General features: G+C 37.8%; 1 protein-coding gene across 1 annotated transcript in view; it reads right to left on the reverse strand.

Moving 5' to 3' along the window:
• Positions 1–6,416: 6,416 nt before the first annotated feature.
• The window catches only part of LOC137397321 (abnormal spindle-like microcephaly-associated protein homolog), a 60,041-nt gene continuing 44,735 nt past the window's right edge, over positions 6,417–21,722 (reverse strand). Inside the window, exons 26-31 of the mRNA XM_068083612.1 lie at positions 15,126–20,644; positions 13,997–14,155; positions 12,336–12,490; positions 10,525–10,717; positions 9,631–9,783; positions 6,417–6,786 (exon numbers count right to left, since the gene is read on the reverse strand). Of these exons, the coding sequence (XP_067939713.1) occupies positions 6,625–6,786; positions 9,631–9,783; positions 10,525–10,717; positions 12,336–12,490; positions 13,997–14,155; positions 15,126–20,644 (6,341 nt within the window). The 3' untranslated portion in view covers positions 6,417–6,624. The remainder of the gene's footprint in view (positions 6,787–9,630; positions 9,784–10,524; positions 10,718–12,335; positions 12,491–13,996; positions 14,156–15,125; positions 20,645–21,722) is intronic.

A 21,722-nucleotide genomic window follows, 5' to 3' on the forward strand; every position in this document is an offset into this window, starting at 1 on the left:
ATAAAGTATAAAGTCCTAATGTCTCCTGATCTTTGATTCAAACCAAAATTCTGGAAACAAAGATAAGTAGACATTTAAACTTTATAATACTTTATACACTTATATTTATATACTGATACATACGTATCATATGTATACAGGTATATTATCTCAGACTACATTGTCTGAGATAATATAATATTAGCAATATAATCATAATCTGAGCAGCCAAAGGGTGGGTGGTCTAAGCGTAAGCCTGGGTGATCCTAATAACCACGAGCTCATATATTAAAGCTAAACTTTCTGTCGTAAAACAGAAATCTAAAAATCTAAAGAGATCTAAAGTTTTTTTTAAATCAGCAGATAATGCTGGATAATTATCAATGCATTTGGCGCACAAAAGCTACATATGGTTAATATTTTTTTTTAGTCCAGTAAAACTCACTGCAGAATTTTTTTTTATTATTTTTGCATTTTGATCAAACCCTGACCTCCATTCTTTAATATAAAATATTAGTTATAACGATCAAAATATCTCAGACCCGGATGTTGACAAATTTCATAAGCAGAAATATGTTTAGGTTGCTGTTTACAGCTTTCCTTTTTATCCATCTAAAACTGAAAGCAACAAAATATATTTTAAACTAATATTTTATGCTGCAAACCGTGATTATAAGATCACTGACTGATTCATTTTATTTCTGGTAAAATGATAACCCAATATTCTAAGGCTATTGTGGAAACTTTTGGGAGAATCTATTAACGCTGTAGACCGTGACTATTGTTTTTGTATAGGTACTAAGGCTAGCCGTTATAAAGGCTTTTCATTGGTCATCAGGCATTTACAATATGACAGCCTTCATCTTTCTTATCATTCCATTGCTTGCCTGTTTCCTGGTAGAAATAACTTACTCACAAAAAACTAGTATTCACTTATTTAAAATATTATAAATTTTATCTTAGAAATGTATTCGAAAAGAAAACATCTGTGATATGTGACATTCTTACCGTTCCTTTATAGGTATGTATACTGAATGACCTTGATAGGCAAAAAAGTAGTTGACCTTCACCTCATCTGATGGTAACTACATTGAGGATACGCCTACCACCAGTCGAAGATACTTTGTGTAAATCATATCTGTCATGTTCTTAACAGCGAAATACTTATTAGCAAGTTTTATTGTTGAACTAACTAGTTGTGGTAAATGTACTAAATAAAATCATCACAAAACATATCAATACAGCGTCTGACAATGGGATGCTTTTTATTGTATGTATATTATTACTAATATTATATATATTATATGGATGTATAACATATTATTGGCATTATTAATCATTAACAGAATGATGTATTTTATTACGTGCCAAAACAAAAATAATGAGACAGAAGTCAGGAATATTGAGTGAGTTGAACAGATGTGTTTTAAAAGTTGGTAATCTAATAGCATTACAGAGGAATCATGATAGTGAATTGAAGGTTGTATGTAGTAACAAAATACAAGTATACATATGATACATGTATACATATTATACACGCATACATCTAATACACATATACATCTGATACATGCATACATCTGATACACATATACATCTGATACACATATACATCTGATACACATATACATCTGATACACGCATACATCTGATGCACATATACATCTGATGCACATATACATCTGATACACACATACATCTGATACATGCATACATTTGATACACGCTTACATCTGATACATGCATGCATATGATACATGTATACATATGATACATGTATACATATGATACACATATACATCTGATACACGCATACATATGATACATGTATACATATGATACACAGATACATCTGATACACAGATACATCTGATACACATATACATCTGATACACATATACATCTGATACACATATACATCTGATACACATATACATCTGATACACATATACATCTGATACATGCATACATCTGATACATGTATACATCTGATACACATATACATCTGATGCATGTATCATACTGAAAAATACGATGGTGGATGCAGTATGTTTGTGTCACAAAATAAAAAGTAACGAGTCTCATATGTCTAGAAAGATAGATACAAGTACTCTGGGCATGATTAACAATTTATTTTGGAACCTGTAACGCAAATAATACAAGATATCTTAGGTGTAACTTTATGACAACTCCGCAAAATTGGCTCACAATAATGAATGTCCTTAGCACATCCCTTTCCAATGGCCTCTTTACACATAATAACAAAACAGATGCTTAATATTTTGAGCTGTTTTGAGTAAGAAACCATACAATTAAAACAAATCTATGGAGCAGTCCCTCGAGAATTGAGTATGATATCTGCAGAGGCATGAGAGCCTGTAAGTGTTACTTGTGTACAAACAATAGCCCTATGATCTTGGCTAGACACATCTGCACCCAGTGGCAAGGAAGCTAGATGACAGGAAACAATCATAGCTGCAGAGAGCAATTTAAAGGTACGATGTTATTCCCGTCATCACCAGTGACCTTTGTGAGAATAGAACCCCAACCTGTTGTTTGTAGACTAGTAGACTACTGCTGCTCTCTTAAAAACAACACACACAATGTTAGACAGTGTACACAGTACGGTAGATCTTTGGTTTATGACGATCGCTACCTACAACGCTTTGCGGTTCTTACACACTCCATAAGAAATATAAAACAACATTAAAACACATTTCCGTCTTACACTGGTTGGTGTCGTAAGAAACATCACCAATCGTGAACTACTGAAGGTCATAGCAAGCAGCGGATGAAGCTTGCAGTCTTGCTCACTTATCACCATCCGTGCGATGGTGATAAGTGAGGAGGACGCATCACTCAGTTTCTATGTACGCCATTTTGGTTGCTTTGCCATTCTTTCTCTCGTGTGCTATATTAGTTTTGTGATTTTTTGCTAAGGTTTCAAAACGTAAGCCAGATTCTTCTGATGGTAATGCATCGAAGAGAAGAATGGCCATCACCATGGAAATGAAATTAGAATTTATCAAGCGACCTAAAAAACGTGGAACTGCGATAAACATTGGCCAGTCGCTTGGCCTTAGTCTACCGTGGCTGTTATCATTGGTGAGAGCGCATAGTTGAACATGTAAAAGGATCTGTTTCACTGAGAGCAGCAGTGATAACCAAACAGTGTAGCAGTTTAATTACTGAAATAAAAAAACTTATTAGTTCTATGGTTAGAGGACCAAAATTGACGGCGTATACCGGTGAACGAAAAGGCTAAAATATTATTTAAAGCATTAAAAAAGGGGGAAGGTAGTACAAGTAAAAGGTTTTTGGCTAATATGGGCTGGTTTAAACGATTTAAGGCTCGATCCAATTATAATAACCTTCAAGTTTAAGGTGAAGCTGCTGGCAGGGATAAAATGGTGATTGAGTTTTCGAAAGCGTAGGCTGAGATAATTAGGGAAAGAGGTTGTTTTGCTCATCAATTGTTTAATGTGCATTTAAGGCCGATTTATTCTGAAAACTCATACCTAACCACACATACATGCACTTCGCTAAGGAAAAGAAGTCATCATCTGGTGATAAAGCAAGCAAAGAGCGACTGACTTTGTTTTTTGGAAGTAATGCTGCTGGCGACTTAGAACTAAAGCGCTTGCTGGTGTTTCAACTCAAAAAATTTAAGGGCACTCGAAGGGCATATAGAAAAGTAAACTTTCAGTCATTTGGAAGACAAATAAGAAAGCATGGGGACGCTTGTTGTGTTTGAGGATCGGTTTATCGACCATTTGTGCCTTGTGTCAAGTGGTATTGCAGGGAGATTCACCTTAATGTCAAGGTTGTTTACATTCAACCTAATAACACCACTTTTTTACAACCCATGGGCCAAACGGTGATTGCTTGATTCAAGGCCTACTACTACCTCCGAAGGACAATTGCAACAGAAACAAAACATGCGCTTGACTCTGAAGGGCTTTTGGAAGTCCTACAACATCATTGGTGCAGGACATTGGTGCGCAACCACATCAAGAGCATACCTGATTCCTGGGAGGTAAAGACTACAAACACGAATAGAGTTTGGACAAAATTATGCGGGTTAACTGATTGAGGTATTGAGGAGTTTGGGATTGTCTCTGCTAAAGCAAATAGACGATGATAGGCATCAGACTATTCACATGGTTAAACAGTGCTAATGTAATGATGGCTTCTATTGGTGCAGCCATGTAATGATGGCTTCTATTGGTGCAGCTATGTAATGATGGCTTCTATTGGTGCAGCTATGTAATGATGGCTTCTATTGGTGCAGCTATGTAATGATGGCTTCTATTGGTGCAGCTATGTATTGATAGCTTTTATTGGTGCAGCTATGTAATGATGGCTTCTATTGGTGCAGCTATGTATTGATAGCTTCTATTGGCGCAGCTATGTAATTATGGCTTCTATTGGTGCAGCCATGTAATGATGGCTTCTATTGGTGCAGCTATGTAATGATGGCTTCTATTGGTGCAGCTATGTAATGATGGCTTCTATTGGTGCAGCTATGTATTGATAGCTTTTATTGGTGCAGCTATGTAATGATGGCTTCTATTGGCGCAGCTACTGAAAAAATGCTTTTTGAGTCATTCTCTGTCCAGCCAATCATGTAGTAAAAAGTAAAATAAGTCCTAATTCTGTCCAAGTTTGCATTTGGACTGGCATGTTAAATTTCTTCCAAAATGTTGTATATTGAAAAAGTCCAAAATACAACATAGGGTAATAATAGTTCATATATCTATTTAATTCTGTTCTTCTGACAAGCTATATAATAAATGCATTAAGAAGCACAAAAATGTAATAAATATGGTAAGAAAAATTGATTTCTAGTACAAAAGAAAAGAATTATCTACTTGTAATAACTCGGATCACATGAATACGAAAAAAATGGTTTTCGACAACAAGCTGCCTTCAAGCGTGCTACCATGAATATCTAGGCTCAACATTAGTAAGAAAATGTTATTATAATAAAACAATTATTAGAAATTAATTAAGAAGATATATACTGTTACGTGATATGAAAGCAGTACATATCTTATGATCTAAGTGAACATTAAAAAATAACTGTAATAAGAATAAACTTTGCATCACTATCTAAACAATTTCAAAGTGTCATATTGTCTAATGTTACCTTCATTCATGCTGTGAGAATGCTTCTACAAGCTTTCAATTGCACATCCATAATGACAGTTGGCAGGTGACACATCTGATTGCACATCCATAATTACACAGTTAGCAGGTGACACATCGGATTTACCTTCTATAATTTATTCTGTCTCCAGGATTCCCATGAATTGCATGCAGCAAAAACCACAGGCTTTAGAGCTTGTCAAGTTAATCCATGAAACGTTGTTATCAAAGTTTTTACTTGAAATTTATTGTAATATTTTATTTTGTTATTATTTTAATTTCAGGACTTCTATCATTATTGAATGTAATTCATGAAAGCATCGATGAAAATTGGTGCTATTTTTTGCATTTTCCTTCCACTCAGGCTAATGCAGAAGTAGTCACTAAGGCTACTATTAGGAGATCAATTATTTTCCTAATGCTACTCTAATAAAGCATCATTGTTATCAACACATTATTATCCCTGATGGGAGCCAACATAGTGCTAAGCACACTTCCAGAAAATGAATACCAACTTGTTCTATAAGAAACAAAGCAGCCACATGTGGCAGATAATGTGGACGAGTTCTATCCGTTCGTACACATAAGCACACGTAAGGTATATACATTATATGTTTTATTAATATGACTTGTATAAATTCTTAAAAAACTCATTAGAAAATTGAATATGAGACAGACTGCATTTTTTTTACCTCAAAATAAAAATTGAGAACAAAATGAATAAACTAAAGTAGTGAAAATGGCTCATAGACATACGCTGAGTAAATAAACACGACCAATAGGCTGCTACGCATTTTATACAAAAAACATGGTCTGTACGTATTTATATATGATCCACAATTTTACTCGAGCATCCAATAGCAAATTTGAATCAAAAACATTTCCTCCATCTTATATAAACTAAAATTTAGAAAGAATTTAAAAATATTGTTGCGTCATTACCTATATAGTGTCAGACAACGCAGGTCATTAATATCCTTCAGACCAAATTCTGATTGCACATCCATAATAGCAGTTGGCAGGTGACACATCTGATTTCACATCCATAATAGCAGTTGGCAGGTGACACATCTGATTTCACATCCATAATAGCAGTTGGCAGGTGACACATCTGATTTCACATCCATAATAGCAGTTGGCAGGTGACACATCTGATTGCACATCCATAATAGCAGTTGGCAGGTGACACATCTGATTGCACATCCATAATAGCAGTTAGCAGGTGACATATCTGATTGCATATCCATAAAAACTGATTTGTGCTTACAGTGACATAGTTAGAGGGTGACACATCTGATTTGTGCTCACAATGACATAGTTAGCGGGTGAAAGATAAGTAAAATTGTCTGCTTTCATGGATGACAACATTCAACAGGTGACTAATGACTTTAACCACGATGCACTCATCTAGATGTAGTATGCATTGATCAGTCTGCAACTGGAGGATGGTAGATCGTAGCTAGCAGATTTGGCCTTCCCAAAAAGATTCAATAGCTGTTAATTTGTGACACATCTCAGCAAGTGGCTGATGGATTTCTGACTTAAATCAGCATTCCTTAATTTTTTAGATTTAGTTTTAAGCGCCATCGTGAGCTTCCTCTGCGCAGTTGCATGGCATATCCGTATCTGATGCATGGCATCTTCATTGGCAATCAGCTCCTAAAACACCAGAAATCTTATGACCTAAACCATGTCAAAGATAAAATATAACAAATTATAGTGGCTGGAGTTTAAGAGAGCCCCAGATAAGTTCGAGATTAACATTAGTAGCTGTCAACACTTCGCCAAAACTGCTACTGATTGCAGTCAACGTATAAGGTATTTGCGGTCTCCAGATACTTCGCTAAAACTGCTACTGATTGCAGTCAACGTATAAGGTATTTGCGGTCTCCAGATACTTCGCTAAAACTGCTACTGATTGCAGTCAACGTATAAGGTATTTGCGGTCTCCAGATACTTCGCCAAAACTGCTACTGATTGCAGTCAACGTATAAGGTATTTGCGGTCTCCAGATACTTCGCTAAAACTGCTACTGATTGCAGTCAACGTATAAGGTATTTGCGGTCTCCAGATAAACAATATTTTAACAAATTACACTTACAAAGCCTTATCCCACATTCAGGTTCATATTAAATGGCAATAAAACACAACATAACAAACTTTTGCTTTTTTTAAAGAATGGATAAAAGAAGAAGGCAACTCTTGATTTGATGCTGCCAATTGAACTGCAACGTACATAGGCTACAATGGATGACCAATCAGTGTTGCCAAATTCTCTACTATTATCTATTGATAAACTATCACAAGACCATAACATCAACATGAAACAGCAAAGCAGTATTGCTTTTAGGTACATATAGACAGATTAAACCACACATTATCTATGGCAACTCAAGCAGGGTTTTCACCATACCTACGATTAGGGTTGTGACCATGACGGAAAAATCGTAACCGCGCATTTATAAAAACTCACCTAAGCACAGATGTAAGACGCATTACAGTTGCAGCACATTTATTCCTGGATATCTATGTACATTTTTGTAGTTACATTAGCAGTGCAGTAGCAAGCATGTCACAGTAGCAGTACAGATGTTTACAAAGTCAGCAGTGTCAGCTGATCCACCGTATCTACTGTATTTCTTACAAATGTACAGTTGCAGTACACATGCAGTTATTAATTAAGAAAAATGCGCATTCGCAGTTGGCATGAATGGCTGGGTTTCAGCTAATGCGTCAGGTAAGCAAATGCACAGTAGATCGCTGCGGGCAATCCGCAGCTGGAGCGCAGTGAATGTTTGCTGCGCTTCAAAAAGCTGTAATGAACTGCAAAATCACTGTGTACCGTATTGGGGCAGTGCAGTTCTAATACGGCACAAACCTGCCTACTATTATTACATAAATCAAAGCTTTGAAAGCTGCCAATGATAAGCACAGATAGACTTGACCAGCTGATGTGGGCACTGCTGCCTCTGGCACACCCTCACTCATAGCATTGGCACTAGACCCAACCCATTCATGCTGGTTCCAAAGGCTGCTGCACCCTTTGTGTCTCATTGGCTTCGTTACTAGTGATGAGTACACTTTGTGTGTTTTATAAAGTTGTTGGAAACAATAAAGGTGTCTCCGCAGCCACCACAGCAGAACCTGAACCAAAGCTGAACTAAACCAAAGCAATCAAAGTTGCCAAGAGTAGCCACACCTTCCACAGATATTTCTTATCCTGTTGATATGTTCATCAAAATTTGTTGCTTTACAGATCTCTGTTAAATCAACCATTGGTAGAAAAATAGCGGACACATAAATTAACTCTTTGCGTACAACAAGCCCCGCAATACAACTGGGCATAGTGTTTGTGTATGGCCGAGAGCCGCATCATGCAGCTTTAGCAGGCCTCATACAAACCATTTCTGATTAGTGAGTAGTTAATTAATTAGCCAATCACATCTGTACTTAAACGAAAGGAAACAATTTTCTGCATGCGTTGAGCCAATAGTTTTGTTTTACAAAAAATTTATTTTTCACCGCAATTTCTTCTTAGCACCGACCAAACATGTCAGATGCATTCTAAAGTTTTCACTAATTTGGGATCAATAGGATTTGGGTGACTTTTATTGAACAATATTCCTACTTATTGAACAATATTGCTACTGAGAGCTATTATTTTTATTTTAGCAATACTAATAATAACGCCATAAACTGTATAAGATTGATAACTCATCCGATTCGAACATGGCTCAATGTCGTAGGAAAAATGGCCTGAGCTCATTCTGCAACACATTTGTGAAATTTTTTATGCCACCAGCTGATGTGAAATTTTATGCTGAATAAATTGGCATAAAAATATTTTTATAGACCTCGTGGTTTAATAGTTATGACATTTCATACTCACCCTTTTTAAATACTTGCTTTACCGAATATGTAATTTTGTCCCGGTAAAGAAATTAATTTGGTAGTAAAAGAGGTAACAACAAGATACGAAACACGATGATACGAAACACGATGTCAACAAAGATTTCTTTTGAAATTTAAATTTGGGAGTTGGTGTACTAAAAACGTCGAAATAACGAAGATACCGATATGCTATTCCATGAAATCAATCTTCCAACGGTTGAAAGAGATACAATGCTTACGCTCTCTCTCAGTTCAGCGTTATTAATAAATTATAGGGAAAATGACACCGGAGATCAGTGATAAAATTTTAGCCGATGACAAAGTTAAACTTAAGTAAAATACATACTAAACTTACCTTGTATGTGTTTAGTAAGCTAAATTCATTTAAGTTAGATTCAGTTTTTACGCTACACGTCTGTCTCAAAGGTAAGAACTCTCTACTGTATATAAAATTTTGATGATTTTACCAGGGAGTATTTGCATTAGATAATTCTATGGGTTTTTATACCCCACTTCACAACATTTTCACCTTGTGATGCCAACACTGGAACAAATTAAAATCGTATGGTGAGGGTCGACTGTAGTCTGAGTAATGAGATTTAGCCCATATACCTGCTTGATAGCTGGCTGCAAGGTGAAGGAAACCAGAACACTGCAGCCAGCTCTAAAGACCAGCGGTCCAGTCTCGACATAGATGCCCATCAACTCGAGCATTGTGGGTAACAGATACTCCGTGCCATATATCAGTCCTGATGTCTGTGGATCCTATGGAATTAAAGGTATAAAAACACCTGAAACTTTATGAATCAAGTAGCATATGGTATTAGAGACTTCACTTTTAAAATACACTGAAATCATATAAACTACGGTAATTGAATTTGGACTCAATCTAAATTACATTAAAACAGAACGAGACTTGTCCTCTCTTTTGAGAAAAACAACTGCTGAAACAATTAGATTAGCAAACAACCCAGATGTTATGTCGTTTCTGTTCACTAGTCAAAAACAAACATTAAACAAGCAATAATGGGAAATATACGTACGAAGTCAAAGCTCGACGCATTCATATCTTACTTGCAGGAAATGTTATTATTTTCTTCTTATCATCATCGGATATAACACATACAAGTTGTACCTATCGTCCCTTTTTCCTCAGGGTTTCAAAGGATTATTCCCAGACTTCATCGTCTGGATATGCTTGATTGTTTTTACTTTACAAGTTTCTATTAATTTTTGTTTATAGTTGATCACTCTTTTAAATTATTTTATAACTTCACTTCTCACCTGAACCTTTATTAGTCAAGATTTATTAAAAGTTCCACCTACTGTGTTATATAGCACACCCAAGCACATTTTTGTGACTGGTAGACTGTAGAAGTGATTGATTTAAAGTGTCATGATAATTGAGGAAACAATAGAGTTATCCACTCCCACCTTTCACGACTCAATAATACTCTTGCAGTGGAAGGTGCTACAAAGGCTTCACTAGCTGATAACGTGACCAACCTTAGCGAGGTTATCAAAGACCTCCAGAGACAGCTGTAGTATTTCTTTGTGCGGTTCGCTTCTGTTGCAGGACCGCATGAGAGAGACAAGCTCATCTGGCACCCGGGATTGAGCAATGCTGAGACGGCAAACATCTGACCACTTTGTGGTTACCACCAGGTGGTTGAGAGCCTCAAGAATCTTATGGATCATTCTAGAAGAACGAAAGGTCATGGTGAACAAAAGGTCAAAGTGAAAACTAAAGTGATGAGGCTTGACCCTCTTGCATAGAGAGTTGTTTCCCTTAGTTTCACCTCCGAAACAATGCTGATGAAGTTAACTTCGAAGCATGGAAACCCAGTATTGGTGAAAAGCGTGAAACTGACGATTGAATACAATGGGCGACAATGTGTGTAGGAGAAGCTCTAATGCATAACAATGTCTAAAGAGTTGTTCTTCTCTGATCAAATTTTAGTGTTCTGATGAACTGATGGCTAAACAAAGGCTTTGCTATGTTATTATACTTAGAAAGGAAATTGAGAGAAAATAAAAATGTCTGCAACGCATGATATAGATTCATATGACCTAGTTTAAATGACCTAGTTTAAATGACCTAGTTTAAATGGCCTAGTTAAACATCATCCATGGTAAAGCGTAAGTAGCAGATTTTAGCAAGGACCCAACAGCAGCAGGTATAATATAATAGAATGGAGAACTTAAGGTAACAGCAATATTTGCTAATAGTCCTGAATAGCGTTGAAACAGTGTCACCGTTTTGAGTGCTCAGGGGTACACCATCTGATATTTGGTGTGCTAGGGCTTGTTTGCATCACTCGAGCTTGATTGGCTAATTCCTAGTTGAAAATTTTCGAGAAAAAACAAGCCTGCGAGTATGATGAATATATTCAATACTAATAAAAGTAAGAAGACGCAGTTGACCACGATAAGTTGACCACTATAAGTTGACCACTATAAGTTGACCACTATAAGTTGACCACTATAAGTTGACCACGATAAGTTGACCACTATAAGTTGACCACGATAAGTTGACCACTATAAGTTGACCACGATAAGTTGACCACTATAAGTTGACCATGATAAGTTGACCACTATAAGTTGACCACTATAAGTTGACCACGATAAGTTGACCACTATAAGTTGACCACGATAAGTTGACCACTATAAGTTGACCACGATAAGTTGACCACTATAAGTTGACCATGATAAGTTGACCACTATAAGTTGACCACTATAAGTTGACCACGATAAGTTGACCACTATAAGTTGACCACGATAAGTTGACCACTATAAGTTGACCATGATAAGTTGACCACTATAAACGAGCATATAAATTTATTGACTAAAAAGTTTCATCGCACAATTTGATTGGCTAATGTGCAACCAACAACTATGCTAAAAAGTATAATGATTCATGAGTGAAATGCGGGGTGAATATTGATCAAGCACAGCCAAGCTATTATTCTGTACTCACTAACCTGTATTCACTAGCCTGTACTCACTAGCCTGTACTCACTAACCTGTATTCACTAACCTGTATTCACTAATCTGTATTCACTAACCTGTACTCACTAACCTGTATTCACTAGCCTGTACTCACTAACCTGTACTCACTAACCTGTACTCACTAACCTGTATTCACTAGCCTGTACTCACTAGCCTGTACTCACTAACCTGTATTCACTAACCTGTACTCACTAACCTGTATTCACTAACCTGTACTCACTGACCTGTACTCACTAACCTGTATTCACTAAACTGTATTCACTAACCTGTACTCACTAACCCGTGCTCACTAACTTGTAGTTACTAACCTGTACTTGAGCACGCACTGCAATGCAGCGGAGTTACGGTAGGCGAGTGTCGACTGGGGTGACGCTCTCTTGTTGGCCGAATCCAATCGGCTTCTTATTTTACGTAGTTTGCTAGACTTTGAAAGCCGTCGCTCATTCCAGCCACGCCAGGCAGCCTGATTAGGGTATTAGATGAGAAACATAACTCGAGTGACAGATGAGTCTAGCAAACAGATGTAGAGTGTGCATCAACATAACTCGAGTGACAGATGAGTCTAGCAAACAGATGTAGAGTGTGCAGCAAAAGTGAGTAATTTCAGATGTAAGCTATCTTTTTAATAAAAAATTAGTTCGACATAAAAAAGAAAGCTGCAAAGGTTTTCAGTCACTCAGCTGTGAGATGGAGCAATCAAAAGTATCCTATTAGATGACCAACAAAAATGGAGAAATGCCTAAAAATTAGTGTAGCCAAAAATGTAATTTTTTAATCAAGTTAAACTATAATTTCAAGTGTAAACCATCTTTTGCAGCCCATTGTTTCACCTCCTTTACAGCTCTGTTCACCATTCCTCCATGGCCTATGCCCATTATAACCTGGCATTTTATTAATTTCAAAACATTTCATTTATTTCATTCAGCCTTCAATTACTATTTTAATGTTTCTAAAGATCATGCAGACATTTTTTATGATTATTTGGGGTCACCAAATGATATTAGAAAGACAAAAGCGAATTATTTAGTTTTCATATAATTTTTGATGGTCGTGGAAATAATTCATCTCATAAGAGGTTTTACTGTAATGTAAAGGCTTTACTGTAATGTAGAGGTTTTACTGTAATGTAGAGGTTTTACTGTCATGTAGAGGTTTTACTGTCATGTATAGGCTTAACTGTAATGTAGAGGTTTTACTGTAATGTATAGGCTTTACTGTAATGTAGAGGTTTACTGTAATGTAGAGGTTTACTGTAACGTATATGTTTCACTGTAATGTATAGGCTTTACTGTAATGATGAGGTTTCACTGTAATGTAGAGGTTTCACTGTAATGTAGAGGCTTTACTGTCATGTATAGGCTTAACTGTAATGTAGAGGTTTTACTGTAGTGTATAGGCTTTACTGTAATGTAGAGGTTTTACTGTCATGTAGAGGTTTTACTTTCATGTATAGGCTTAACTGTAATGTAGAGGTTTTACTGTAATGTATAGGCTTTACTGTAATGTAGAGGTTTACTGTAATGTAGAGGTTTACTGTAACGTATATGTTTCACTGTAATGTATAGGCTTTACTGTAATGATGAGGTTTCACTGTAATGTAGAGGCTTTACTGTCATGTATAGGCTTAATTGTAATGTAGAGGTTTTACTGTAATGTATAGGCTTTACTGTAATGTAGAGGTTTACTGTAACGTATATGTTTCACTGTAATGTATAGGCTTTACTGTAATGTAGAGGTTTCACTATAATGTAGAGGCTTTACTGTAAGGTAGAGGTTTCACTGTAATATAAAAGAGAGCATCCACAGCTGTTCATGAACAGACTTTAATGCATATAATAACCTGAGCAGCTCAGCTCGATATATGCTATTAGTGTTAGTAATCAAAATGTGCTGCCAACACTGACAGCATGATGTAACACGAGTGGACAAACCACCCTGTAGCAATGAGCTTACAACTCCCAATACTAACCTGAATAGTTATAATAGCCCCTCTCCTTACGTCTGCCTCCCTTCTCGCCAACCAGCGTCTCACATAAGACTGAAGCAACACTGCTGCCCCTACTTGCGTCTCCATCAGCGCTCGACATTCCAAATATTGCTTGCGAACCAGTCTCATCCGCACCCAGCTCTGTGGATCATACATGGGAACTAGCTAACCGTTTATGCATTTTCATGCAGTTTGCAACTTTCATACGGGCATTGGAACAGGAACACCAGTTTAAAGATGAACTTATGCAAAATTTTAGTAGATTTTAGCAGAAATTATTGGTATTTATTTTTCTATGACTTTTTAGCATTCTTGATGTTCAAGGCGATCTGACTGCCGGGATAATTCAATATTAAAATTGACAAAACTTGATCGCCGTTTAAACGCTCAGAAGATAAATACATGACGTCACCAGTCGACATCGGCTATTCCGTTCAAGTTGCAGCGTTGCACTTTTCTATTCTGTCGATCTCATTGCAACTATAGACGTCATAATCGCACCGTAGCTTGACATGAGTAGTTTAACAACGATCAAGTTTGGTCGATTTTAATCTTAAAATATCTTGGCAGTCTGATCACTTCAAACATGAAAAAAATGCAAATGATAGAAAAATACTGCTACTTTTTGACAAAATTTTGTGCAAACTCATCTTTAGCTGCCCAAAGAAAGTTATGAACTAAAATTATAAACACTAATTAAAATCTATTAAATCATGATGAATTTTAGGCTGGTATTTATACGTTATATGCTTCTGTCTGACTTCAAATATAGATTAAATTCTACTTAAATGCTATTAGCAGAAAACCCTATTCAGAATTCAGATACTTTCAAAAGTTTGTTTTGGAATAGTAGTCCTCATCAAACAATTCATTTACATAAGCCCATAGCATGTTTCTACTAACTAAATAATTGAAAACCATCTTTAATTTTACATATTGCCAACCCAAATTAATAAAATAGGTGCTTAGAAAATGGTTATTATAAAAAGAAAAACACATCAAGCAACGAATCCACAAGGCAACAAAGCTAATAAGACTTCTGCCCTGCCTGAAACGGTCCCCATAAATGTGACATTATCTGTAGAGCATGATGTATCTATCAGTTCCTAACCTGGATTGTAATAACGGAGTGAATGTGCTTCCTTGCCATCTGCTTCAACCTGCATGCCAAGCATTTCTTCCACCAGTTTTGAATGGTGATTGCAGCTCCTCGTCTAATCTGGTAGAGACGAGCTTCCCTATAACCTTTCCAGGCACTCTGTATTCTTATAATCTTCTTCCTTATGCTCAAATACTTCTCTCTCTCCAGCAGAGCTCTTCGGTGAGCTCTCCAATATTGTTGTATTGATACAGCACATGATTCTCTGTGATCCAACAGGGTCAAGAAATGCTTCCTAGCGCACCATACCCGATAATGAGATTGAATTTTAGTAGCGGCTTTTTGCTTGAAGGCAAGTTTGTGCTGACAGTGCGATCGCCATTTTCGCTGTAGAATGATGATACAATTCTTAAACCGAAGATAGGACCGACGCGTTTGCCGACTATATCGTTGAAGCTTCCAGTATCTTTGAAGATACAACGTCGATGCTTTTAGCTGCTGATAGTAACTACGCTGTTTTCTAGCTGTTTTAATCGACTGCCACCATCGCTGAATAGCAATAACAGACTCTCTGAAAATGTTAAAGTTTCTCCGACTTTTTTCCACTTTCAGACTGTCTCGATAGAATCTCTGTATTGTAATGGCATTCCGACGAACAAAGAGAAACTTCTGCCTGTCTCGCTGAGTTAGACGATTGGCTCTGTACCTCCGTTGCACTTGTATCACTGCTGATTTTGTCTTCAAATAATTAGCTCTTTGCACTCTAGCTTCCTTGCATGCTCTATATTTCGCTCCGATGAGTTGTGCACTCTTTTGCAAACATACAAATTTTTGTCGGCATTCCCTTCCTTTTACATGTGCTCTCCACATCTTTTGAACAAATACAGTGGCTTTTTTCAACTCGAAATACTCATGTTGTATCCTTTGCATTGCTTTGCATGACTTGTACCAGTGTTGTATTTTACTCGATGCATTTTTTAATAACATGTATCTACTTCCAAGCAAACGAGACTCCAAAACGGATTTCCACCATTGCTGGATTCTCACCACTGCCTTACGCTGCTGTACATACTTTGATCGTGTGTTAGCTGCAAGAAGTGTTGCTCTTATGCGGCGTTGTACCTGGGTTATGACCATAAGTGTATGCATATAAGCATGTCTTACTTCTCGTGCAAGGACACAAGCTCGAAACTTTCTCTGGAGGCTGATGACAGCAAATTTCAATTGTAAAAACTGTTTTCGTTGTTTTTTCATAGCCATCAAACCACGGTAACATGTCTGTATGCAAATAATAGCGTTTCTTTTATTTTGATATGCTTTTTGACAGGCCTTTACAGCTATCTTTGCTCGATAGTGTTGCTGAACAAACACTACGGTTCGTTTTAACACGAAATACAAATTTCGGTGATTTTGCCTTTCTTTGTGAGCTCTGAAGCTCCGTTGGATTAAAACAGCTGAAGCTTTCAAACGTAAAAACTTTGTTCGCTCTTTTCTAGACACTAGCCAGACACGATAATACTTCTGAATGCAAACGGCTGCTTTTCTTGCTTGTTGGAAAACCCTTTTACAATGATTTCCAATTAGTTTAGCTCTATAACGCTGCTGAATGCACACTGCAGCTTGCTTCAATTTGAGGTAGTGGTTGCGACAAACCTTGGTTTGCTGATATGCCCTATACTTTTGCTGAATTAGGGTTGCTGAGGACTTCCACTGTAAGAACTGTTTTCTGTCAATTTGAGAAGCCACAACTGCACGATAATGCATTTGGATGCAAACGGCTGCCATTCTTGTTCTTTGGAAAACCTCTTGACATTGATTTTTAGCTAGTTTAGCTCTGTAACGCTGCTGAATGCACACTGCAGTTTGCTTTACCTTGAGGAAGTGGCTACGACAAAGCTTGGTTTGCTGATATGCCCTATACTTTTGCTGAATTAGGGTTGCTGAGGACTTCCACTGTAAGAACTGTTTTCTGTCAATTCGAGAAGCCACAACTGCACGATAATGCATTTGGATGCAAACGGCTGCCATTCTTGTTCTTTGGAAAACCTCTTGACATTGATTTTTAGCTAGTTTAGCTCTGTAACGCTGCTGAATGCTCACTGCAGCTTGCTTCAATTTGAGGTAGTGGCTACGACAAAGCTTGGTTTGCTGATATGCCCTATACCTTTGCTGGATAAGCCTTGCTGCGGACTTCCACTGTAAGAACTGTTTTCTTTCAATTCGAGAAGCCACAACTGCACGATAGCGCATCTGGATACAGACTGTGGCCTTTCTTGTTCTGTGGAAAACCTTTTGACACCGATCACCAGCTAGTTTAGCTTTATAACGCTGCTGAATGTTCACTGCAGCTTGCTTTATCTTGAGGTAGTGGCTGCGACATTGCTTGGTTTGCTGATATGCCCTATACCTTTGCTGGATAAGCGTTGCTGCGGACTTCCACTGTAAGAACTGGTTTCTTTCAATTCGAGAAGCCACAACTGCACGATAACGCATCTGTATGCAAACTGCAGCCTTTCTTGTTCTGTGGAAAACCTTTTGACACCGATATCCAGCTAGTTTAGCTCTGTAACGCTGCTGAATGCTCACTGCAGCTTGCTTGTATTTGAGGTAGTGGCTACGACAAAGCTTGGTTTGCTGATATGCCCTATACCTTTGCTGGATAAGCCTTGCTGCGGACTTCCACTGTAAGAACTGTTTTCTTTCAATTCGAGAAGCCACAACTGCACGATAACGCATCTGTATACAAACTGCAGCCTTTCTTGATCTGTGGAAAACATTTTGACACCAATTTCCAGCTAGTTTAGCTCTGTAACGCTGCTGAATGCTCACTGCAGCTTGCTTCAATTTGAGGTAGTGGCTACTACATAGCTTGGTTTGCTGATATGCCCTATACCTTTGCTGGATAAGCGTTGCTGCGGACTTCCACTGTAAGAACTGTTTTCTTTCAAGTCGAGAAACCACAACAGCTCGATAACGCATCTGTATACAAACTGTGGCCCTTCTTGTTCTTTGGAAAACTTTTTGACACCGATAACCAGCTAGTTTAGCTCTATAACGCTGCTGAATGCACACTGCAGCTTGCATTATCTTGAGGTAGTGGCTGCGACATTGCTTGGTTTGCTGATATGCCCTATACCTTTGCTGAATAAGCGTTGCTGCGGACTTCCACTGTAAGAACTGTTTTCTTTCAATTCGAGAAGCCACAACTGCACGATAACGCATCTGTATACAAACTGCAGCCTTTCTTGTTCTTTGGAAAACCTCTTGACACTGATCTCCAGCTAGTTTAGCTCTATAACGCTGCTGAATGCACACTGCAGCTTGCTTTATCTTGAGGTAGTGGCTACGACAAAGCTTGGTTTGCTGATATGCCCTATACCTTTGCTGAATCATGGTTGCTGCTGACTTCAACTGCGCAAACTTTGACCTCACAATTTTCGATGCTAACAGAGCACGATAGCGCGTCTGTATGCAAACAGCAGCGTTTCTTGTTCTTTCATACTCCCTCCGACAATTCCTTGCAACGAGACAAGCTCTGAAATGGCTCTGCAGAACCTTAATGGCCTGCAACTGCATAAGATAAGTTTTCCGCTGACTGCGCATGAGCAGTAGAGACCTGATCCAGTGTTGAATTCTTATCGCAGACATCCTCAAAAAATCATAAAGCAATTTTTGTTCTTTTGCTACTTGATTAGCACGAATTCTTTGTTGGAGTAAAATAACGGTTGACTTTAATGTCACAAAGTTTTTTTTATGGTGCCGTGCTTGAACATTTGCTCGATATCTGCCTTGAATCTTGATTACGGAGTTGCGCATTCGCAGATAACCTTGTCTCTGACAACTGCCTTGCCGATAGGCCCGATAGTGACGCTGAATACATACTGCAGCATTCGACCTCGTATTGGCAACACACCGCAAATATGCCCTAAACTTGCGTTGAAGCACAGTAACTGCCATTTTTAGCTGTGAATACTCAAAGCGTTGATTCCGCATCTGCTTTAATGACCTAAACCATCGCTGCAATGTGATGACAGCCTTCTTCTGTTGAATGTAAGCCTCCATGCATGATCTTTTAGCGATCGTGGCTCTCCAGTATCGTTGAATACAATGTGTCGCATCGAGTGTTTGCAAATAGGTCTCCCGCACACGCCTGGCTACAAAGTTCCATCGATACCAGTATTGAATTTTCTGAACAGATGTTCGGATGATCTGATATTGTAACTCGCACAACTTGGCATTCCTTTTAGCTCGCCATCTCCTTTGAAGTACTATAGCCGCTTGTCGGAGACATTTAAAGTTTTCTTTGACTATCCTTGAGCGGCAAACATTACGATACCATTGCTGAATGGTCAAACAAGCTGACTTTCTTACTTGAAACTGTGTACGCACTGCCTTACCTAAAGAATAGGCTTGCCACTGCCTTTGAATGCGCCGAGCAGCATCTTGTTGTGATTTGTATTCTGCTCGTAATCTAGAGCCCAAAACAAAAGCTCTCCATCTCTTCTGGATTATAAGAGCTGATGACTTCTTTTCTAGATACTCTTTTTGACATTGTTGACAAGTCTTTAGTTGCCTCCTTCGTCTCTGAACACAGCTAACAGCCTTCTTTAAAGACAAAAACTCTTGTCTTTTTTTGCGCATCACCAACACAGCCTTCCACCATTGTTTTATAGCCACAGAGCATGTCTTTATATGCAAAAACTGCTTCCGCTCATTTTGAGCTCTCACACAACTCCTGTACCATCGCTGGATACTACAGGCAGCTGCATTTTTGTTCTTCAATCTTTTCTGTAAAACAGCGTGCCACCACATGTGGATAAAATTTGCAGATCGTTTTAGCAGCAAAAAATCTTGCCGCAGTTTTTGAGCGATTACTGCGTTTCTGTACCAGCATTGAATTTTCAGTGCCGATTGTTCTTGTTTCATCACACGGGCCTTTCTCGACCTTTGACCTGCAACTTTTTTATACCAACGCTGAATCACAACAGCAGATTTTCGAAGATTCAGGTATTGTTGGTGTACCTTGACCGACCTTTGCTTCTGTTGAATCCACAATACTGCTCTAACCAGCTTCTGGTATTTATCTCTCTCACATCTTCCAATTACTAAAGCTCGATACCTTCTCTGAATCGTCAAGGCTGCCAGTCTGAGCTGGGTATATGAGTCTTTTTGTTTCATTGCCAATTTACACCTTCTAAACCATTGCTGAAGCACCCCAGCCGCTGCCCTTCTTCTTACATCCTCTTTCTCACGTCTCCGACACAACACAATCCTCCAATTCTGCTGAATGACCAGTACTGCATGGCGTTTAGCCAAATAGTCTTTACGGACTGCCTGTCCGGCCACCTTGGCTTTATATCGCATCTTCAGATGGGTAACGACACTCTTCATCAAGAGGAACTTGCGCCTATCTCTTCGACATATGCGCCAAAAGCGCCACCATCTCTGAATGCTCTGAGCTGATATACGCTGCCTTTTCAAACGCCAGGCATTTTGAATGACTCTTGCCGCCCATGTCTCCTCGCGGATCTCTACAAACCAAGATTACTTGTGAGCGAAAGGAACCAGCCACCCAAAGAGGAAATAACGCCAGACGACTTGAATTATTTGAAGACATAAGAATTTTTTAAACTGAGTAGTAATAAATTTTGCATGATTTTAAAATATTGTAATACGAATTCGATAAAACGTGAAATGATAGACAGACTGTAAATTTGAAAACCTTAACAATGCTTACATGAAGAAATTCAGTCTAATAGCTATTTTGTTCGATAACCATTTTGCTGGATAGCCATTTTGTTTTGGCGTTTAGCCGTAAGTTTATCTTAAATAACATTTGACCAAAGCCTCAAGGACCAAAATCAACATAGTAGTAATATATTGCACAAAGCACTACTTTCTTTCAGTGAACCGAATTGAGAGTTGTCTGCACAATTATAATAACAATAATTAACACTTGCCAATGAAATGCACTACAGCATGTGTACCAACATATCAAGTGATTAAACATTATTTTACTGATACAATTACATTTGATCAGAGTGAAATTATCTGTCTTGTATCAGTTTTACAAAATGTGTAAATTTGTCACTATACCAACCATCAGCTACTAACTACCGACTATCATAACTACTAACTACCATAACTACTAACTACCATAACTACTAACTATCATAACTACTAACTATCAGCTCTCATAGCTACTAACCATCAGCTATCATAATTAGGGAATCTCTAGCAGTCTAGAAGTCACGTTCTATTAGTCCAATTATTTTTAATGAAATGCAACTGACGACAGACGTTTGATCTCGAATAACCTTGAAAATATGGTAAGTATGAAAATAAAATAAAAAGCAATAGAATAAACTTGAAAAAAAGCAGTTCGAATAAGGCAGAAGAATAGTTCAAAAGCAGTTTTAAAACTCGTGTTACCAGTGAGTATTGTATCTACCAGTGAGTCCTTCAACTCGTATTAGCAGTGAGTATTGTATCTACCAGTGAGTCATTCAAATTGATGCATAAAACCAAAGACCTAGATATAAGATATAATTATAAGTACTTACGTAGTAAAAATGAAAAAAAAATCCGATCTATTTGTAACTATCCTTA

This window comes from Watersipora subatra, chromosome 5, assembly GCF_963576615.1.
Source record: "Watersipora subatra chromosome 5, tzWatSuba1.1, whole genome shotgun sequence".
NCBI classification, from domain to species: domain Eukaryota; kingdom Metazoa; phylum Bryozoa; class Gymnolaemata; order Cheilostomatida; family Watersiporidae; genus Watersipora; species Watersipora subatra.